This window comes from Balaenoptera acutorostrata, chromosome 6 (genome assembly GCF_949987535.1).
Source record: "Balaenoptera acutorostrata chromosome 6, mBalAcu1.1, whole genome shotgun sequence".
NCBI lineage: Eukaryota > Metazoa > Chordata > Mammalia > Artiodactyla > Balaenopteridae > Balaenoptera > Balaenoptera acutorostrata.
The window spans coordinates 120,396,442-120,416,395 of record NC_080069.1 but is presented as its reverse complement, the minus strand read 5'-3'; the positions used below and the strand labels follow the sequence as shown (position 1 = coordinate 120,416,395).

Here is a 19,954-nt window from a genome sequence, read left to right as displayed (position 1 = left end):
TGACTGTGAAATTCCCCCAGGGGGCAAAATCCATACCGGTTGAGAAGCACTGATTTACTCCAAGGTAGCAAAGATGTTCTTTTTGCCACGGTTGTCATATATTTAATTCCTTGTTATTAACCGCACAATACATTGTTTCTCTTTATGTCATCAATCTTTTTTCTTCAGCTGCTTTAAAAGTTTTCTTTTTGTATTTGGTTTCCAGAAGCTTAACCAGGTTGTGTCCAGGGGTGGTTTTCTGAGGTTCACAGAGTGTCTTGGATTTGTGGATTCCTGTTCTTCAACAAATTTGAAAAAGCCTGGCCATTGTCTCTTCAAAAAAATTTTTTCTCACCAATTCTGTCTCCTCTCATTTTGGGACTCTGATTCCATTATGTTGAATTGCCTGGTACTGTTGCACAGGTCACTGATGCTCTGTCCAATTTTTTTTCAGTCTCTCGGAGCTTCATTTTGGGTAATTTCTATTGACATATTTTCAAGTTCACTGTTCTTCTGTAGTATTCACTCTGCTGTTTAACCTAATTGTTTTTTATTTTGGATATTAGATTTAAACTTCAGATACAGACTGACTTTCTATTTGTTTTTGTAATTCCCATTTCTCTTCTGAGATTCCTTATTCAACCATTCTTTTATTTTCCTGTAAATCCTTGAGCACAACAGTTATTATAAAGTCTCTGCCTGTTAGTTCTAATACTGGCTCATCTGTAGGTTATTTTTTGCTGATTTCTAAAGTATGACCGTAGGTCCCCCTTTTCATTTTGCTTCTTCATATGTTACATAATTTTTTTTGTTTGTTAGGTATACTGGACTTTATACAGAGGAACGGTGGTGTGGTGACTGAGGAATGCTAGCGTTTTCCCCAGAGAGTGAGAGACCACTCTCGTCTGTGTCCTAAAGGGAGGAGGCAATTATTCAGATTTCACTAAGTGTCCAGTTGATCGGGAACTGGTTCACAGATTTAGACCGAACTCACCTCTCGTTAGCCAAACACTGTCTTTGCTTAGGGTTTAGGTTATTTGTCGTAGAAGTGTTGGAGCCTGAAGCCAGGAGGCAGTTAGGCTGCAGTGCTACCTTTGGATTCAACAATTTCAGGGAACAGGAGGTTGCTAGACTGCAAGTTCTTTCTACTTTACTTTCTTTCTCTCAGCAAAATTGGGGGAGAGGTGAATAGAGGATTTTTATACTGAACTTGCAAGTCTTTCAGACTCCAATTTGTTGCTGCTGTTGTTTTTTTAAAAGCAGCTTTACTGGGATATAATTCATATACCACACAACTTACTGATTTAAAGTATAAAATTCAGGACTTCCCTGGTGGCACAATGGTTAAGAATCCACCTGCCAATGCAGGGGACATGGGTTCGATCCCTGGTCCAGGAAGATCCCACATGCCGCGGAGCAACTAAGCCCGCGCGCCATAACTACTGAGCCTGCGCTCTAGAGTCCGCGAGCCACAACTACTGAAGCCCGCGCGCCTAGAGCCCATGCTCCTCAACAAGAGAAGCCACCGCAACGAGAGGCCCACGCACCACAACGAAGAGTGGTCCCTGCTCGCCGCAGCTAGAGAAAGCCCGCATGTGGCAACGAAGACCCAACGCAGCCAAAAATAAATAAATAAAAAATAAATAAATTTATAAAGTATAAAATTCAATGGTTTTGGTATATTACATCTTTAAGTTTTAAAAAGTGTGGTAAAATATGTATGACATAAAACTTGCCCTTTTAATCATCTTTTAGTATACAATTGAGTGGCATTAATTATATTCACAATGTTGTGCAACAATTACCACTATTTCCAAAATTTTTCATCACCAAAACCGAAATTCTGTAACCATTAAACAAGAACTCCCTGGTCCCTCCTCCCCCCAGTTCCTGGTAGGCTCTAATCTACTTCCCAGCTCTATGGATTTACCTATTCTAAATATTCCATACAAGTGGAATCATACAATATTTGTCCTTTTATATCTGGCTTATTTTACTTAGTATAATGTATTCACGATTTATCCATATGTAATATGAATCACAACCTTATTCCTTTTGAAGGCTGAATAATATTCCTATGTATGAACAGACCACCTTCTGTTTATCCAATCCTCTGTTGATCAACACTGGGTTGTTTCCATCTTTTGGCCACTGTGAATAATGCTGCAGTGAGCAGTGGTGAGCAAGTGTCTGAGTTCTACTGCTGGGTCATATGACAGTTCTATGTTTAGCTTTTCAAGGAACCTGTTTTCCACAATGGCTGTACCATTTTCCATTCCAACCAGCAATATATGAGGGTTCCAATCTCTCCAATCTTTGTCAATACTTGTTATTCTTTGTTGTTTTTTTTTAAATTATAGCCCTCCTAGTGGTTGTGGAGTGGTATCTCATTATGGTTTTGATTTTCATTTTCCTAATGTTTATAATACTATTGATTATCTTTTCGTGTGTTTATCGGTCATTTGTTTGCCCTCATTGTTGCCAACAGCTTCCTCTGGCTTCTCCAGCCAGTAAATTTCCTTCAGCAAGGCCTCTCTTCCACTTCCTAAACCCAGACCTGACATTTGCCCCCAAAAGCTGCTGTACCATCAAGCTCACCTACGATTAACTCCCCTGTCTGGAAATCAATTCAACAAGGCTTTCTGCCATGTTTTGATGGTCCCATTGTGACAGATTATATTTTCCAAAGATGGTCACAGTAGTATTTCTAGACCAAAATGCTCTTCTAGAGCAAGAGGTGAAGTCTATTCCCCCTCCCCTTGAACCTGGGTGGGGCTTTGTGACTGCCTTGAACAAGAAGATGCAGTATAAATGATGCTCTGTGACTTCTGAGGACAGCTTCTGCCTGGCTCCCTCCCTTTCTTGGAATATTCTTCCGTGGAATCCAGCCACCATGCTGTAAGGAAGCCCAGGCCATACAGAGAAGCCACATGGAGATGCTGTAGCCAAGAGTTCCAGTTAAGGTTGGAACTAACAGCCAAGCCAACCACTGGAGAATGCTACTGAGTTTTGGGGTAATTTGTTACACAGCACTAGGTAATTCTAATATCCACAGAATTAGTGTGATTTTCACACCATCTGGATTTTTCTTGGTATTATGATGAAAATGAAGTTCTTCTATATCCTGGCCAGAATCTACCTGTATCCTTAGATTTTTCTGAGAATACCCCTACCTGAAAATTCATTCATTTTTACAGTGCTTATCCTGTGCTAGCCACAGTCCTCAGCACTGGGGATATAGCAACAAATCTAACAGATAAAGCCCCTGCCATGATAGAAAAAAAATTCATTTGAATTTCTAACCCTCCGATTGCAAATATAATTTCTGTGAAGGAAGAACATGAGGTGCAGGGCAGTAACCAATATAGAGTTTATCACAGTAAGCTTTAAATCTCTTGGCTCAAATTATGCCTGCGAGAGAGAGAAAAAATTTATGCCTGTGAAAGTCACGCATGTAGCTCTAATTTGTTCATTCCCACAATGTAGTAATGTTCTACTACAGAATAATATAAGTTCATCTACCCAGTGGAATGGCCATAACCGTCTGGGTTCCTTCTAGTCCTCAGTTATTATAACACTGTACCCTGGCGCACAGGTGCATCAGTTTCTCTAAAGAACAAACTAGGAGTGGAACCGCAGGGCTTTACTAGATCACACCAGACTATTTTCCAAGGCGGTGTGCCAATCTACGCCCCAGCTAAGAGTGTACGTGAGTTTCTGTGGCTCTGCATATCTGCTGACATTTGGTATTGTTGGGCTTTTAAATTTTTGCTGTGTTACAGGTGTGCATCTCTTAGTGGTTTTACTTTGTGTTACTAATTAAGTTGAATATGTTTACGGTCCTCTGGCTATCCTTTTTAAAAAATGTTTTCTTATTTCTCTCTTTTTCTAAATTGTGGTAAAATATACATGAAACTTAACCATTTTAAGCTTTTTTCCCCCACGTGTCCGGGGCATGAACCAGGCATGGGCACAAACCAAAAGCCAAGCTGGGATAAACAAGGAGTTGCTTTGTCCCCGGCTGATATGAGACAGGCACCAGCAACTAGGTGCCACTCGACCCAGGTCAGGGGCAACATCTTAAGCATTTTAAGTGTATAATTCAGTGGCATTGAGTACATTCCACAATGCTGTGTAACCAACACTATCCTTTTTTATGAAGTTTCTTGTCCTTTTTCTTTCTGTTGTGTTTTCTATTAAGTTTTCTATGTACAGAGCTCAATGAATTTTGACATATAACTGTTTACGATGTTCAACTTTTTTTTTTTGGCTGCGTTGGGTCTTCGTTGCTGCGCGTGGGCTTTCTCTAGTTGTGGTGAGCGGGGGCTACTCTTCGTTGCGGTGCGCGGGCTTCTCGTTGCGGTGGCTTCTCTTGTTGTGAAGCACAAGCTCTAGGCACGCGGGCTCAGTAGTTGTGGCACACGGGCTTAGTTACTCCGCCGCATGTGGGATCTTCCCGTACCAGGGATCGAACCTGTGTCCCCTGCATTGGCAGGCGGATTCTTAACCACTGCGCCACCAGGGAAGTCCAGCCTTATTTTTTTGGGGGGGGGTTTGGGGGGGCCAAGTTGCGTGGCATGTGGGATCTTAGTTCCTCGACCAGGGATAGAACCCATCCCCCTGCAGTGGATGTGCGGCCTTAACCACTGGACCACTGGGGAAGTCCCAATGTTCAACATTTAAGACATCGAACACTGTTAGTACTTTAGATGGCTCCCCGTACCGCACCCTTCAATGTCCTAAGAGTAACCACCATTCTGATTTGTATCGTGACAGCTAAGTTTTGCCTGTACTTGACTCTAAGGTAACAACAGTGTGTTCTCTTGTGTCTATGTCTTTCAATTAACACTGTGTGTGGGGTGCATCTGTTTTGTTCGGTACAGGAGCTGTGCGTCTTGTTTCACTGCTCTGTAGCACTCCGCTGTATAAATACACAATTTATTTATCCATCCTTCAGCTGATAAGCATTTGGGTTGTTTCTTGTTTTTAGCTGTTCTGAATACGCTGCTATGAACATTCTTATCCATACCTTCTGGTGAACAAAGGCACTTGCTTCTGTGGGTTACATATCTAGAGTAGATATGCTGGGTCAACAGGGATTCCGTGTACCTAGTTTTGATACCGAAGTGATTCTATGAACTTACATTCCTGCTCTGTGAGAGTTTCCAGTAGCTCTGCTTCCTCCCCGGTACTGGGTATCATCAGCCCTTCAATTTAGCCATTCTGATGGGGCTGCAGTTTTGTTTTTTTTTTTTGATTTGTATCGTTTATATATTCTGAATACAATTACTCTGTTGGTTATATAGGCTACAATTTTCCTATTTCATGGCCTGTTTTACCCTAAAATTAAGAAAGCTGTAATTTTAGTGAGGTCAAACTTTCCTTCTGCCTGAAAAATATCCTTTAGAATTTCTTTCAGGTCTGCTAGGCATAAATCCTTTCAGTATCTGCCCAAAAGTGTCTTGATTTCACTTAATTCTTACAGATGTTTTTTACTGGGTTCAAAAATTCTAGGCAGATAAGACTGTCTCTGGCTTTCCCTGTCACTGCCGTGAACTCAGCCGTTAGTCCAACTACTGCTCCTTTGAAGGTAATCTTTTTTCTGAGTGCTTTTAATATTTTATATTAGTAGTTCTGCAGTTTCACTATGGCAGGTCTTGGATTCAATTTCCTTTTATACATTCTGCTTGGTATTTGTTGGACTTCTCAATCTGTGGGTTACTGTTTTCTGTTGGTTTTGGAAATCTGTCTTTTTCTCTTCTAATATTGCCATACATACTTTCTCTCTCTCTTCTCTTCCTGATTAAATGTATGTTAGATTTTCTCTTTCAGCATTTTTGCTTTCTCTTTTGTATTTTCCATCTTTTATGCTCTCCGTGATGAATTCCAGATAACTTAACCTGAACTTCTAGTTTAAGGGTCAGCAAACTATAGCCCATGGGCCAAACCCAGCCTGCTGTTTTTATAAATAAAGCTTTATACAAAAATAATCATGCTCATTCATTTATGTGCTGTCTATGGCTGCTTTTTGTGTCACAATGGTGGAGTTGAGTAGTTGTGACAGGAGCAGTATGTAGCTCTCGAAGTCTAAAATATTTATTATCTGGCCCTTTACAGAAAAAGTTCCCTGATCCGTGATCTAGTATGTTACTGTTCTCTTCAGCTGGGTCTAATCTGCTGATTTAAAATTTTAATTATTATCTCTCTCTAGAAGTTCTATTTGGTTCTTTTTCAAAGCTGCTATGACACTTCTTATAATCTCCTATTCTTTACTGGTATTTTCAAGTTTGTCTTTTATTTCTTTACGGCACGTAAAACACAGCTGTTTTATAGTCTAGGAAGTCTTTGGAAATGTTGTGTCTCATGTTTATTCTGGCTCTTGATCATAGTTCCTTGTTTCCTGTTGTGATGAATTTACGTGTGGGAATCAATGTCCTTAAAAATTATCTGAGGCCTACAGTTACTTTTCTTCAGAGTGGCCTGTGCTCTTCTGCCAGACATCTGGAGACACCGTCATCCTCGGATCGGTTCAAGCCGCATTCTCAGGCCGAGACCGGTGAATCTGGAGTCACAGCTTATCGTGGGGAGGGTCTCCTTTAGCCCTCCCACTTTGTACACGTCTTGGTGAATGATGTCTGCCCCTTTGCCCTTTTGGGGTTGTTAACATAGGCAATTCAGGTGCTCTCAGATTAGTAGATGCTCTCAGGGCAGAACTGGCTTCTGTGCTCCACTCACTTCTACAGGTTCCCATTTTCCCTTTAATCTGGTTTGGTTAAATACCTTGTTAGTTTATAAGTGCTTTTGAAACTATGGTTTGTACATTTTATGTAGCCATTTTTAGTTGGTTTCAGTGGGGAACTTGAAAACCAGAAGTTCTGTTTCTCGGTCAAGGATCACTGACTAGGGCAGAGCCCATCTTCTAAGGAAAAAGGTGATAAAGAAAATCTCCTACTGAAGACTTGGAAGAAACATATAATATGGCTGCCACTTTCTTAACTACTGGACAAGTACCAACCCCACCTTTAGAAAGTCACAATCGTTTCCAATATATCAGAGTACCTTTCTTCGGAAGGACTCCCCTTATGAAGTTACTATGATCTAAAAGCAGCTAGCTTTTACAACAGTAAATTTAACCCCTCTGGGTCCTCCGTGTCCTCATCTGTCAAATGGGGATAATAACAGCATTACCTTATACAAGTACTAATGATTCCATGACTCAGTGTGTGTACAGCACTTAAAACCACACCCAGCACATAGATAACCACTAGCCAGACAAAGTGAAACGGCTCAGGTCACTGAAAGGTCCCTGGACAATATACTGCTCCGCACAGGGGCCATATACAGTTTCTGTTGTATATTCTTCTTCATCTTATTTAAACAATGACTTAAAAAAATAAAAACTCTTAGCTCGATGGCCTTTTAAAAAAAAAAAAAAAAAAAGGCCAAGGAGCAGATTTAACCCATGGGCCATAGTTTGCCAATCCCTGGCCTAACAACAGGCAGAAGATTGATGGAAATCAGGCAATGTGCTTTAAAGTGCTTCCCGAGAGGACTTTCACACAAGGATCAAAACTGTAGTGATTCTCCCAAATCAGAGGCTGAGACTTCTGCGTCCCCAAGGGAGCTACAGAAGGCAGAGCTTGAGAACAACAGGGCTGTTTGCTGGGGCTGGTTACATCCTATAGGAGCATGACTGATTACATCCTACAGGACTGGTTACATCCTACAGGAACATGACTGATTACATCCTATAGGAACGACGCAAATGGGTTTGATACATGTTGACATGAATAGAGGCAAACATCCATATTTACCTGGCCAAAGACTGTTCCACCAGTACTGGCTGCTTGACCAAACAAAGAACCAGTATTACTAGACCCAAAACCTGTAAAGTAAAAAGAAAACCAAAGTTTAATTTGGATGAACCTTCTATAATATCAAAGTTTTGTTTTTTCTTTTTTAAATGGCATTCAGGTGTGCTAAAGTGCCTCACAATAAATCAACTCATGAAGAAAATCTGTTTTCCTACCTAGGCAATGGAGAAAATTATGAGTAAATAATTTTAAAAACCTCTTCTTCATTGTTAGAATTTTATAATAGTAAAAAAAGTCCCAAAGTCCCAAGGACTGAATCCTTGTCTCCTACCAAACCCCAGGTGGGCGAGGACTCTTAGAGTAGCTCCCCTAGACTTACAGCGGCCAAGAAGTGCTTCCAATGGCTGACTTAAAATCATGAATATTCCTACTCCCTGGTTACCTCTAATCTCAAACACCAGATTCTTTCAGGGTAGTTTATCTTTCTTCTAGGTGGCATAACATGGTTGAGGTGCTGAGTTAACAGGGCCTGGGAAAATCAGGCAGAACCATATTTTATAACAAAAGAGCCCTAGACGAGGAGTTGGAGGACAAGAGTTCCATGCTCATTTCTGCTACTGGTCTAGGCAGGGGAGCTCAGGCAAGTCTCAGTTCCTCAACCAGCACTGGAGAGGCTGCTCAGGTTATCTCTCCACCTAGCTCCTGTAGGAAAGAAGGGTTTTTCAGAGGTTCTCAGTTGTACTGAAATAGTTTTGATTATACTTGTGAACGAGGATTCTCAAGTTCTGACTGCAGAACAAAAAAAAGCACTAGCGATAGCGTTAACTATCGTACTCTCTTTTAAGACCCACAAGGCCTCTTCCCTGCCCGTTCTCTAGACCAACTTATCACATCTCCCGTCACTCATACAGGCCAACCAGCCTCTTCACAGGGCATCAGGTGGATCCCAAAACTGTCTTGCACCACTGTGTTCTTGTAGCGGAACATAGTGGGAGCTTCACAAACATTTGTTGAAGGCAGGAAGAAAATAACTTCCTTTCTAATAAATTATGAACCAGTTTCAAATAAATTTTCACCAAAGGAATGAACGCGCAGTTACTTGTAATCCTGTCCACCAAGAAATCACTGATCTTTGATTCCGCCCCCCATCCCCTGAGCCTGATGGCTGAAGAAATGCCTTTCATAAGATAACCATGGAGAAAGGAAAATTAGAAAAAGATATTCAAGTTGTCCTGTCTACTGGTTTTAGGAGCAAAAGCAGCTGCTAAGATTGGACACGCAATAGTGAGGATTACATTTTACTTTCAAAAATAGTAAAATTTAAAGATTTGTTTTCTTTAAAAAATTACACCAAAAATAGAAAAAAAGAATCCAACGTCTCAAATGTCACTATTTGCCCTTCTAGAAAGCAAGGTGGTGCCAGAGGAAATACGAAATACTGGCAGGGCAGCAGACTAGGATGAGGAGCTCCGGAGTCCAGCCCCGGCTCCACTACTGGCACTAAATGACATTACATCAGTCACCTCGAGGCTTGACAGGTTGGGACATAATGGCCTCTAAAGCACCTTGCAAAAGTAAAATTTCATACTTATGAGTCATTCGTTACTTGCCATGACTTTACACCTGTTTTCCTCCCCCCATGAAACTGGCACTCCGGTGGCTAGGAGAGTGGAGAACTTGCTGAGAAGCAAACCTGGAGCTGCAGTGATTAGACCAAAGAAATGCCCGAGACTGCCAGCGGCCGGGCTCCCTTCCGGACTTTCCAGAGCCTCTTCTGGTTTCCCTTCCTTTCTCTTCATCACCAAAGTACTGCAGATTTGCTGCAAATGTTTCAAATAATACAGAGGACAACAAAGTAAAAGTCTTCTATAAATTCTTACCTGACGCTTGACAAAAGCTAAACCCAGAGGATGCTGCCGTCGTGGTGGTGGCTGAGGCGCCACCGAACACAGAGCCTCCCTGCCCAAAGCCAGGACTCTGGCCAAAAGCAGGAGGGCTGCTTTGGCCAAAGAGCCCCCCTCCAGTGTTGGCAGAAGACTGTCCAAATGAGAAGGAGCTGGAGCTACTGGCGCCTGAAGATGCACCGAAGACATTCCCGCTGGTGGACGCGGGGGTGGGGGACGTGGACTGACCAAAAGCCGGCACGGAGCTGAAGCCAGGCTGACTGAAGGAAAAGCCGCTCGCGGGGCTGCTGGTCGGCTGCCCGAAGGCCGGGGCCTGCCCGAAGCTCGTCTGTCCAAAGACCGCCGGGGCGGAGGTGCCAAACGCTGGGCTGCCGAACCCCGAGCCGCTGACCTGCGGCGCGGCAGCCGCCGTGCTGGCAATGCCGCCCGCCTGCTGCCCGAACAGGCTCGGGGCGGTGCTGGCGGCCACCTGCCCAAACACGGGGGTCGCCGAGGGGGCGGTGGCTGTGTGGCTGGTGAGCTGGCTGAAAGCCGAGCTAGAGCTGGCGGCCGGCGGCTGAGTAAAGACAGGCGAGCCCGAAGTGACCGCCCCAAACACTGCGGGCTCCGTGGCTGGGCCTGGAGCATCACCGGAAACAGCGCTGGAGGTGGCGGGAGGCCTGGATGTTTCTGGGGCCACGGGGCCGGCACCTGGGACGGCAGGTGCTGCGACGGCGATCTGCCCAGGCGCGGCCGGGGCGGGGGCCGGGGACGGTGGTTCGGTCTTGGCGTCCGGGGCCCCGGTGGCTGTCGGAGTGGCCTCCGCGGTCGGCGCTAGGACGGTGGCACTGGGTGCCGCCGTACCAGGGCTGCTGACCGCAGGCTGGGCGAGAGCGGGCTCCTTCTTCACGGAGTCAGACGTTTGAGGAGGAGCCTGGGGAAGCTGGGTAGATGGCTGCTGCCCTAGGAGGGAGGCTGCTGACACCGAGGCCTCGCTGCCACCTGGCTTCTCGGGCACAGCCGATGACGTGGCTGCCTCTGGGCTTTTGCCGGGGGACGGGGGCAGGGCGGGAGCAGACGCTGAATTCAGGAGGCTGCCGAACGACAAGGCGGGAAGGGACGTAGGAAGGGGTGTGGCAGCGGCAACGGCAGAGGACGGCGCTGTACTACTTGTCTGCTGGCCTCCGAACGGAAAACTGGTCTTGCTACCGCTTAGAGATAGCCCCCCAAAACTGATTACGCTGGAGGGTCCCGCACTGGTGAGCGGCAGGCTGCCGAAGACGCCAGTCGAGGAACTGCCGGGGCCGGGGCCGGGGCCGGGGCTGGGGCTGGGGCCGGCCGCCGCCGCCGGGGTCACCGCAGTGGTGGCCGCAGAGGTCGTCACGGGAGGCTCCGCGGGCTTCCCCAGCACCACGGGGCCGGTGAAACTAAACCCGGAGGGGACGGCCAAAGTCTTGGTGGGCTGTGCACTAGCACCAGTCCCGCCTGGGGATGAAGCCTTACTGGCTCCCTTTGTAGAATCATCTGCTTGGCCAACCCGCAGTCCTGAAAAACTTCCTAGAGTCTCTCCAGCCAGAGAACTTGGAAACAGAAGCTCTCCCAACTTGGACGGTGGAGCTTCCAGCTTGCCAGAGGGGGTGGAAAGAGCAATTCCAGAAGGTGCCACGGGCCTGCCGCCGGACGGAGCAGACTCCCCCGGAGAGGGACCAGCAGCTCCCGTGCTACTTGACGTCGTCATTCCCGAGGGAGGTGAGCTTTCAGGAACGGCCTCGTAAAAAGGTTTGCCTGTCCCGCCAAAGGAGAATGTGTCCAGCTGGTTTGACTCTTTCCCGGGGGGTGTTGCCCCTACAAGAAACAGAAATTAAGAAATGGACTGGATTTCACAAAATATGACCTATCACAATATCACTGACTTTTCTAAGCCAAAGCCTCTCTCCTCCCTTGACACTGTCAGGGACAGCTTGTTCGGACAGCAGCAGACAGAACAAATTGCTTCTCCGCAGGAACGTTAGCTCTGAGTCATCTCACTGAGGTGAGATGAACGAACGTTCTCTTTATGACCATTAAATCATAACAAATACACTTCTCTCTAGAGTACATGGAATTAACCTAGTGGTCCAAAAGAGAAAGAAAAGGCATCTTCCCACATTTTCCCTGTGTGCACATTGCAATAACATTCCTGGCAACAGTACTAGCCTATGGACCTCCTGAGAGACCAGGAATTGATCCTTTGGTGGTGTTTTTTTTTTTTTTTTGGCCGCACCGTGCAGCTTGTGGGATCTTAGTTCCCCAACCAGGGATTGAATCCAGGCCCTTGACAGTGAGAGCACAGAGTCCTAACCACTGGACCACCAGGGAATTCCTCCTTTGGTTTTATGGACAGATAAAGTGTCAATCCACAGGCAATCATTTTTACCTATAATTAAGGGCTACTTCCTAGTGCTCTCCTCACTAAGTGCTTTCACGGCGGCAGTGTGGCCAGATGGTCAAGGACATGGGTGGGCTCTGAGGCTGGGGGCTCTGCCACTTGCTGGCTGTGCAACTCTGGAAAAGTTAATTGACTTCTCTGGGCTTCAATTTCTCCATTTGGAAGAGAGAGATAATAACAGTACGTACCTCACAGAGTTGTTACAAAGATTAAATGAAATACAGGTAAAGCACTCACAAGGCCTGGTCAAAAAACTGATCAATAAAGACTAATTTGATACTTACAAACTGAAATTGGTCTATCGAAAGTGCTGGTTGAGGTTTCTAACTCCATGCTGTTTTAAAAAGTCTGTCTATCACAAACTCCTAAGAACACTGCAAAGCCCCTACTATTTACAGGTAATTTCCAGAAACCCCTCTTTGTATCACTGGTGTTGTACTGAGTTGTTTATGATTTTGGATTGTTGTCTATTCTTGTATTAATGAAAATGTTTATGGAATTACTATTGTGTTTTTTTTTTTTTTTTTTAAAGGATTTTCTTATTTATTTATTTATTTATTTATTTATTTTTGGCTGTGCTGGGTCTTCGGTTCGTGCGAGGGCTTTCTCTAGTTGCGGCAAGTGGGGGCCACTCTTCATCGCGGTGCGGGGACCACTCTTCATCGCGGTGTGCGGGCCTTTCACTATCGCGGCCCCTCCCGTTGCGGGGCACAGGCTCCAGACGCGCAGGCTCAGCAGCTGTGGCTCACAGGCCCAGCTGCTCCATGGCATGTGGGATCTTCCCAGACCAGGGCTCGAACCCGTGTCCCCTGCATTAGCAGGCAGATTCTCAACCACTGCGCCACCAGGGAAGCCCTACTATTGTGTTTTATTACTAATTTATTTCATTTAGGATTTTTGACAATTATTCTGTTCCTCTCCAATCTTTTTATATCATTGAGTTGTTTTTCTTCTAGAAAGTGAGACTGCGGAGAGGGTGGGCCTCAAGGGTATTCAGCCACATCTAAGTGGGCAGAACAGTTTAAGAATCACTATTCCAGAGAGAAAGGAATGAGATCAACAACGCTTTAAGTGCCACACACAGCTCAGGTTTAGGAAGTCTGCTATGCTTTCAACTCCCTAATCTCCCTCTAGGAGGTTTTAGGAGAGCCCTTTTTTACTAAAAAAAACTTCTACCACTTGGGTTGGCACATAGAAAGCACTCATAAAAATGTGTTGAACGAAGAGATGAAAGATGGTCATTGTCTTATTTATCATAGGGAAAACCTGGAAAGAGCCTAAATGTCCAAAAGGTGAATAGTTAAATAAATTATGGCATATCCACAAGATAGAAATTACGTAGCCATCAAAAATGACATTTACACAAGATTTTCAATAATATTGGAAAACTCACAAGAGATTGTGTTAAATGAAATAGAGTGGAAGCAAAAACCCCAGAAGGAAATATAACCGAATGGCAATGGTTAAGGGTACAATGTGTGATTCTAGAACACATCACTTTTATAATAAAATATAACAATCACTTTTATAATAAAAGCTTTCTTTTTAAAATAAAAGTAAACTTAATTACTTAAACTGAGAACTGGAAGGCACTTAAAAAGTATATTTGGTTTCCTTATAGGTCTTCAAATTCTTTTAAACATTAAAAACATGCTGGTTGGTAGATCTGTAACAACATGCATGAGACCAGTGTGTTTTCTGATAGGTTATCAAGGAAAAAAGATGAGTTCAGTCTTTGATTTCTATAGTACTAAGGCTATCTCATCCTATAAATTGATACAATTTTAAATGACATAGGAAAAAGATGGAGAAAAATTTTAATTCACATGTAAACACTCACATTTAAAGCACAGCCTTGCTTTTCTAGAAGCAAATCCTTTCCTTGTACTTAATTATGAAGAGTAGAAGTCCTTCCCCACAGTTTCGTAAATCTAGCTTATTTTTAATGCATAATATCAACACCAGGTTAATTGCAGATACTTTAGGCAAGATGCAGCAGCAAGCAAAAAGTCAACACATCTGCCCCCCAAAACCTGCGCTTGTTTAGGGGGAAACACAAAAGTAATGCTACGCCATGCAGAGACTGTACCTTGTGTGGCAGTGAAATTAGAAGACGGTGTTGGTGTGATTATCCCAAAATTAAAGCCAGTCCTAGGGAGGGAAAGAAAAGAAGCTAAAAATGAACAAACCCAAGGCACAACATTGCCCTTTTAATAGTACATTTTATAATTCATTCACACAAACTGCTCTCAAGGGACTTATAATCTAGAAGATAAACGTCAACAAAGTAAAAGCACGTTATCTCTGAAGCAGCAGAGCCATCACAAGCTCTCTAAGCGGGGAGAGGCAATTTGTGGGTGAGGTAAGAAGGGAGAAGCAGGTGAGAAGACCTTGGAGGAATGGCTGGGCTTCCCATGGTGGAGGCTTGGGTGGGGATCTATTCCAAGGAAAGCAAAGGAGTAGGAGAAACGCACTGGGAATGTTTCTGTGGGGAGAGTGGCCAGAGCAGACGGCCCACCGAGTGAGGAAGACGAGACAGGCTGGAGGACCTCTATGACCCAGCCCGAGACCAAAGAGCGCGTCAGGACAGTGCACGCCACAGGGAGACGACGGACAGCGCGGAACAGGAGCCACTGTCTCTGCCGTTCTGACAGAATGCTTAGTTCTGGGCTCGGAAATTTGGTTCAAAAACTTTTCTTTTCTTTTTTTAAAATTTTGGCCACACCTCGCGGCTTGCGGGATCTCAGTTCCCCAACCAGGGACTGAAGCCGGGCCGTTCGCAGTGAAAGCGCCGAATCCTAACCACTAGACCACCAGGAAACTGCCCTCAAAAACTTTTCTGACTCTTTTCGTCACCTCCTCTCTTTCTGTACATTTTCTTTACACCGTGAATGAAGACACCATGGCCAAAGAAGAAAACTCAGCACAAGCTGAGCCAGAACAGACTATTCACTGTGAGAAAAGTTCAAATAGCAAATTTAAAACTATACAGCTTTAAAATATAAGGGACCAAGCATACCAAATATGGTAAGTAATGGTAAGGACTGGACTTCGGGTTTTCTTTTTAACCCATCATTGGCTTCGTCAAATGGACCAAGACCACCTAAGAAGATGTGTTAAACATTTCATCACATCAAAAAAGAAAACAATTCTCTTTCTTTGTCTCAAACTTGGTGAAGAAATTTTATCTAATAGAGGTAAGCCATTGACCCAATGACCCAAACCTTTTCAGGTTATTTTAAAAATGGCAAGAAGACTATCAGTTCACAGAAGTAAAGATTAAAAGATGCAGTAACTCCAGGGCTTCCCTGGTGGCGCAGTGGTTAAGAATCTGCCTGCCAATTCAGGGGACTCGGGTTCGAGCCCTGGTCCGGGAAGATCCCACATGCCGCGGAGCAACTAAGCCCGTGCGCCACAACTACTGAGCCTGTGCTCTAGAGCCGCGAGCCACAACTACTGAACCCGTGTGCCACAATTACTGAAGACTGCACACCTAGAGCCCATGCTCCGCAACAAGAGAAGCCACCGCAATGAGAAGCCCGCGCACCGCAACAAAGAGTAGCCCCCGCTCGCTGCAACTAGAGAAAGCCCGCACGCAGCACTGAAGACCCAACGCAGACAAAATTAAATAAATAAAATAAATAAATTTATTAAGAAAAAAAAAAAAAAGATGCAGTAACTCCTGGCACTGACCTACTCTTTAAAATTTGCTCCAAACTACCTTTGGGAAGTAGAAAACATAACGATTGACAGTAAAATATATATAATTTCCTCCCCTCAAATTCTATTCTAACCACCTCCTTTCTCTTAAGGGGTCAGGTTGAAGGATGCTCAAGAAACAAATTCACGTCAGGAAAAAGAGATTGTGTTCAATATGATTCCAGTTATTACAAAAGCATAAACTGAAAGAGCTTAAGAGGCTTTTCTAATGGAACTGAACATGCAACTCTTCACAGTAAAAACAGTCTTTGGTGGGTTTTTATCTCAGCCACACAGAGCCTAACTCCACCCCTGAAGGGGAAGGACACCTTGGCGACTCTCACAGGTTTCAAGATGAGTGCTTGCAGCACAGAGAAAAGGCACTCTCCTTCCAAGGTTAATAAAAGCTCCCTTTGAAATGAGGGTTAGAAGACCCTTCCGTTTTTAAAGATGACTCAACTTGTCAAGTATAGCCATCATTACTTTTTAAAAAATGAAACAGAAATGTATTTCCCCGCATCTATGTAAAACCCAAATTTTCAAATGGCTACTGTCTTGATCTCTCAGAAGTCACATATGACGTGGCCTCTCAGGGCAGCAAAGGCAATCCGCACTTGTCACCCAGCCCCCAGATGGCGTCAGAGTGAACACACCTCAGTGTGATAGACCTGATCAACCACAGACTCACTATCCAAAGAAAATGAAGCTTTTCCTAAAAAACAAAACAAAGAAGCAAGTATGTAATAACACATGTATAAACTTGAATCAAAAAGGGGAAACAGATTTACATTAGGACACTAAGCTACTGTCACTATTATCAAACGCATCACTGCAGTGATAAGAACCCTGGCTTCATATAAGTATACCTACTGATTGTAGGATTTGGGACAGCTATCTGTAAGGTTGCTGGTGATGTCACAAAATTTAGTTCACTACTGACCCTGAAGGAGAAAATGCGAAAGACTTGCTGAACTGCCCAACAACAGATGGGGTAGACGTCACAGCTGTCTCTATCTTGGTTGCCACTGGTCCTGAAATTATGGAAAAAAATGAGAACATTACAAAAAACCAGTTAGAATCACCATCTTAGTTTAATTCTCTGTGGCAGCGAACGCGTGGTGCCGTGTAGAGCGCAGCCCCAGGTCACGCGCTTTCTATGACAAGTCGGTGGCCGCAGTGCTGCCTAAGTCGTGCTGCCTCAAGGTCTCTGAACTTGCCCTCTGGCTCAGTCACTGTCAATTCCAAACCAGGACATGCCACACTTGCCCCTTTCCAGGAAAGAGGTCAAAATAACTGGAGTGCAGTTCAAATTTAAGGCTTTAAAAGTAGCTTTTACAATTACCGAAAAGTAATATATACCAAAGGAAAAACAAAATTCTGAAGAGAAATAGGTTAACTAAATATCTCTGAGTAGTGACTTCATGGCTATTTGCTTTCTCTCCACATTTCTGTATTTTCCATAGACTTTCTGTATTAAATAGTTCTTTTTTTTTAATTACAGAGGTAACATATGATTGCTGTAATATAGAGAAGTATAGAGAGTTAAAAGTGCAATCCATCATCCTTCCCACATTCAATATACTGTAACTACTTATTGATAGTCTGGGGTATTACCTACAATCTTTCCCCTATCGCTCTACTTTTAAAAGGAGGAGGGGAATGGGGGAATTACATCTAAAAAGCCCAAATCAGGGCTTCCCTGGTGGCACAGTGGTTGAGAATCTGCCTGCCAATGCAGGGGACACGGGTTCAAGCCCTGGTCTGGGAAGATCCCACATGCCGCGGAGCAACTAGGCCCGTGAGCCACAATTACTGAGCCTGCACATCTGGAGCCTGTGCTCCGCAACAAGAGAGGCCACGATAGTGAGAGGCCCACGCACCGCGATGAAGAGTGGCCCCCACTTGCCGCAACTAGAGAAAGCCCTCGCACAGAAACGAAGACCCAACACAGCCAAAAATAAAATAAATAAATAAATAATTTTAAAAAAACCCAAAAAACCCAACCCAAATCAAACCAAACCAAACAATAAGAAAAAGCACCTCCCTTTAAGTAAGTATGGGATAAATATTTGTAAAATTATCTAACAAACCACTATAATACAATGTGATGTGTACAAGGATGTCCAAGGCAGCCTGACTTATAATCTTGAAAAGTTAAAAACAATCTAAACTATCTGCAGAATACTATTAAAACTTAACAGGGTACAACTGTACAGTGAAGTCTTAGGCTACCATTAAAGTGAGTGAGGTAGAGTTGTATCAGATCTGGAAAGATGAACACGATATTTACTTTGGGGGGCGGGGAAACAGATTACATATCAATATATAAAGGATATGACTATTTTTGTTTAAAAAAACGATACACATCAAACCCCAAGAGATACACATCAAATCGTTGAGGGCTGTTATCTCTGGAACAGGGAACTTACAGGGCAGCTTTCGTTTTCTACATTATATAGCTCTACACCATAGACTTTTTGTGGACTTGTAATAGTTTTATAATCAGAAAAACAATGAAGGTATTTCCATTATTAAGTAATAAGGGAATTATTCTATAGAGGTTTCAGAAATGCATTTTTTTTTAAAAGAAAGTTTTTGCAAACTCTTAAATAGTACTTTTCAGGGAAATTTTCCTACTCAAAAAAAGTCTGTTTCCAGAAAGTGAGGACAGAAGGAAACACATAGCAAGGACAGAGAATATTTCACAATCATCACTGAATGATGAATCTTAGAAATTTCTTTGCAAGTCATGCTAACTGCCTAGACATGCACAAAACAAAGCCCCTTAGATGTCCTTGATTCTTAACTTCAGGAGTGACAAAAAACTCTCCAATAAAATCCTTGAAAGGGGTTAAGATACATAATCTTTCAAAAAATTTTTCTAAAATATTAGCTAGAAATGGAAACAAATTTCTTAATTTGAATCCTAAATGATTCAAAAGTCTTTGACAAATTCCACTGTAATTTCCCTTCTAGCATAAAGTTTTAGCTGCTAGTTAAGAAGCGCTATATACCTCCTTCTCATGGAAGGCTTATATGATAAAAACTGTGCTCCTCCATTAATCCAAAATCTAGAATACAACTTGGGCTTACACAATAATGGTTTTCTTCTGAGTGCAAGGAATACTTCTGAAGATAAACCCAATATCCAGTGAGAAAGATTTGACTACAGAGAAGTTGGGATGATGGTATGATTGTGTAGAGATTACGGAAAGCAGGCTGCTAAAGTGTGAAGTTCAGCATCTCGAGCAGAATTTATTAGCTCGAAGACCCACTGGAGAGCATGAATCAGAATAAAAGCTAGAGTCCAGAGCATGGTGAGAACGCTGGACTGCGGGCAGCACAATCTAGCATTCTCTGGACTGTAGCAGAAAGTAACACATGTCAAATGAAGTGGACTCCAACACAGAGTCAACAAGAGGGGCAGCTGCGGAAGAGCCCACATTAAACTAGGCACGACGTGTCAGCACACTTCTAGGTCAAGTGGGCTAGGGCGGCGTGGATGCCTGGTCAGAGCACTTTCTGGTGACTGTAAAAACTAATTTCGGTTAAGAGTAATTACGCCTGAGTGAGTGTTGGAAGCACGTGAAGCCACAGTCTTTTAATACTGAATTATATCTACTCTGAGATCTTATATTGTAACAGATCCATTTTACTTTCTGTGTTTTACCAGCTTTTGAATTGTCCTTGTAAACCCAGAGAGTTTTTCTTTCCTTTGTAGTAGAAGAAATAGAGTTCAATGTTCTGATCCACTCCTCTCTAAACTTTGATTATCCAGCAAGGCAGGTGCTCCTTTTTAGGAAAAACATTTAAAGGCAGGCTTTCTCCTATTGCTCTCATATTTCAGAAGTCTACAGAGCTGCTGAAGGGCTCGCTAATTTCCTGGATATTCTACATCAACTGAGGCCTTTCAAATATGTCTTTACTGTACTTGATTTCACATCAAGCTGCCTTTGTGATCTACAACAATAAACTCTACTGTGGAGCGTATCTTTCACCTTTATTTTCACTAAAACAAAAGTGCAAACTTACCTGAAGCTTTATCACCAGATGACAATTGACTGGACGCTGGTGTGGGCCCAGACGGCTTTAAGGAGTTTATCAGAGATCCCTGTAACAGGAGCAAGACATTTATGTGAAACCACAAACGA

At 43.5% G+C, this 19,954-nt stretch overlaps 1 protein-coding gene and 1 non-coding gene across 4 annotated transcripts in view; both read right to left on the bottom strand.

Moving 5' to 3' along the window:
• NUP214 (nucleoporin 214) overlaps positions 1–19,954 on the bottom strand; it is a 102,364-nt gene that overhangs the window by 20,275 nt on the left and 62,135 nt on the right. For all 3 annotated transcript variants that reach the window (XM_057548327.1, XM_057548328.1, XM_057548329.1), the window contains 5 exons: positions 19,836–19,914; positions 16,744–16,834; positions 14,194–14,255; positions 9,674–11,521; positions 7,794–7,864 (listed from right to left, as the gene is read on the bottom strand). In XM_057548327.1, the coding sequence (XP_057404310.1) occupies positions 7,794–7,864; positions 9,674–11,521; positions 14,194–14,255; positions 16,744–16,834; positions 19,836–19,914 (2,151 nt within the window). The remainder of the gene's footprint in view (positions 1–7,793; positions 7,865–9,673; positions 11,522–14,193; positions 14,256–16,743; positions 16,835–19,835; positions 19,915–19,954) is intronic.
• LOC114235577 (small nucleolar RNA SNORA48) lies at positions 3,920–4,054 on the bottom strand. The gene has a single exon (XR_003621725.2). It is a non-coding gene; the product is annotated as a small nucleolar RNA SNORA48 (small nucleolar RNA).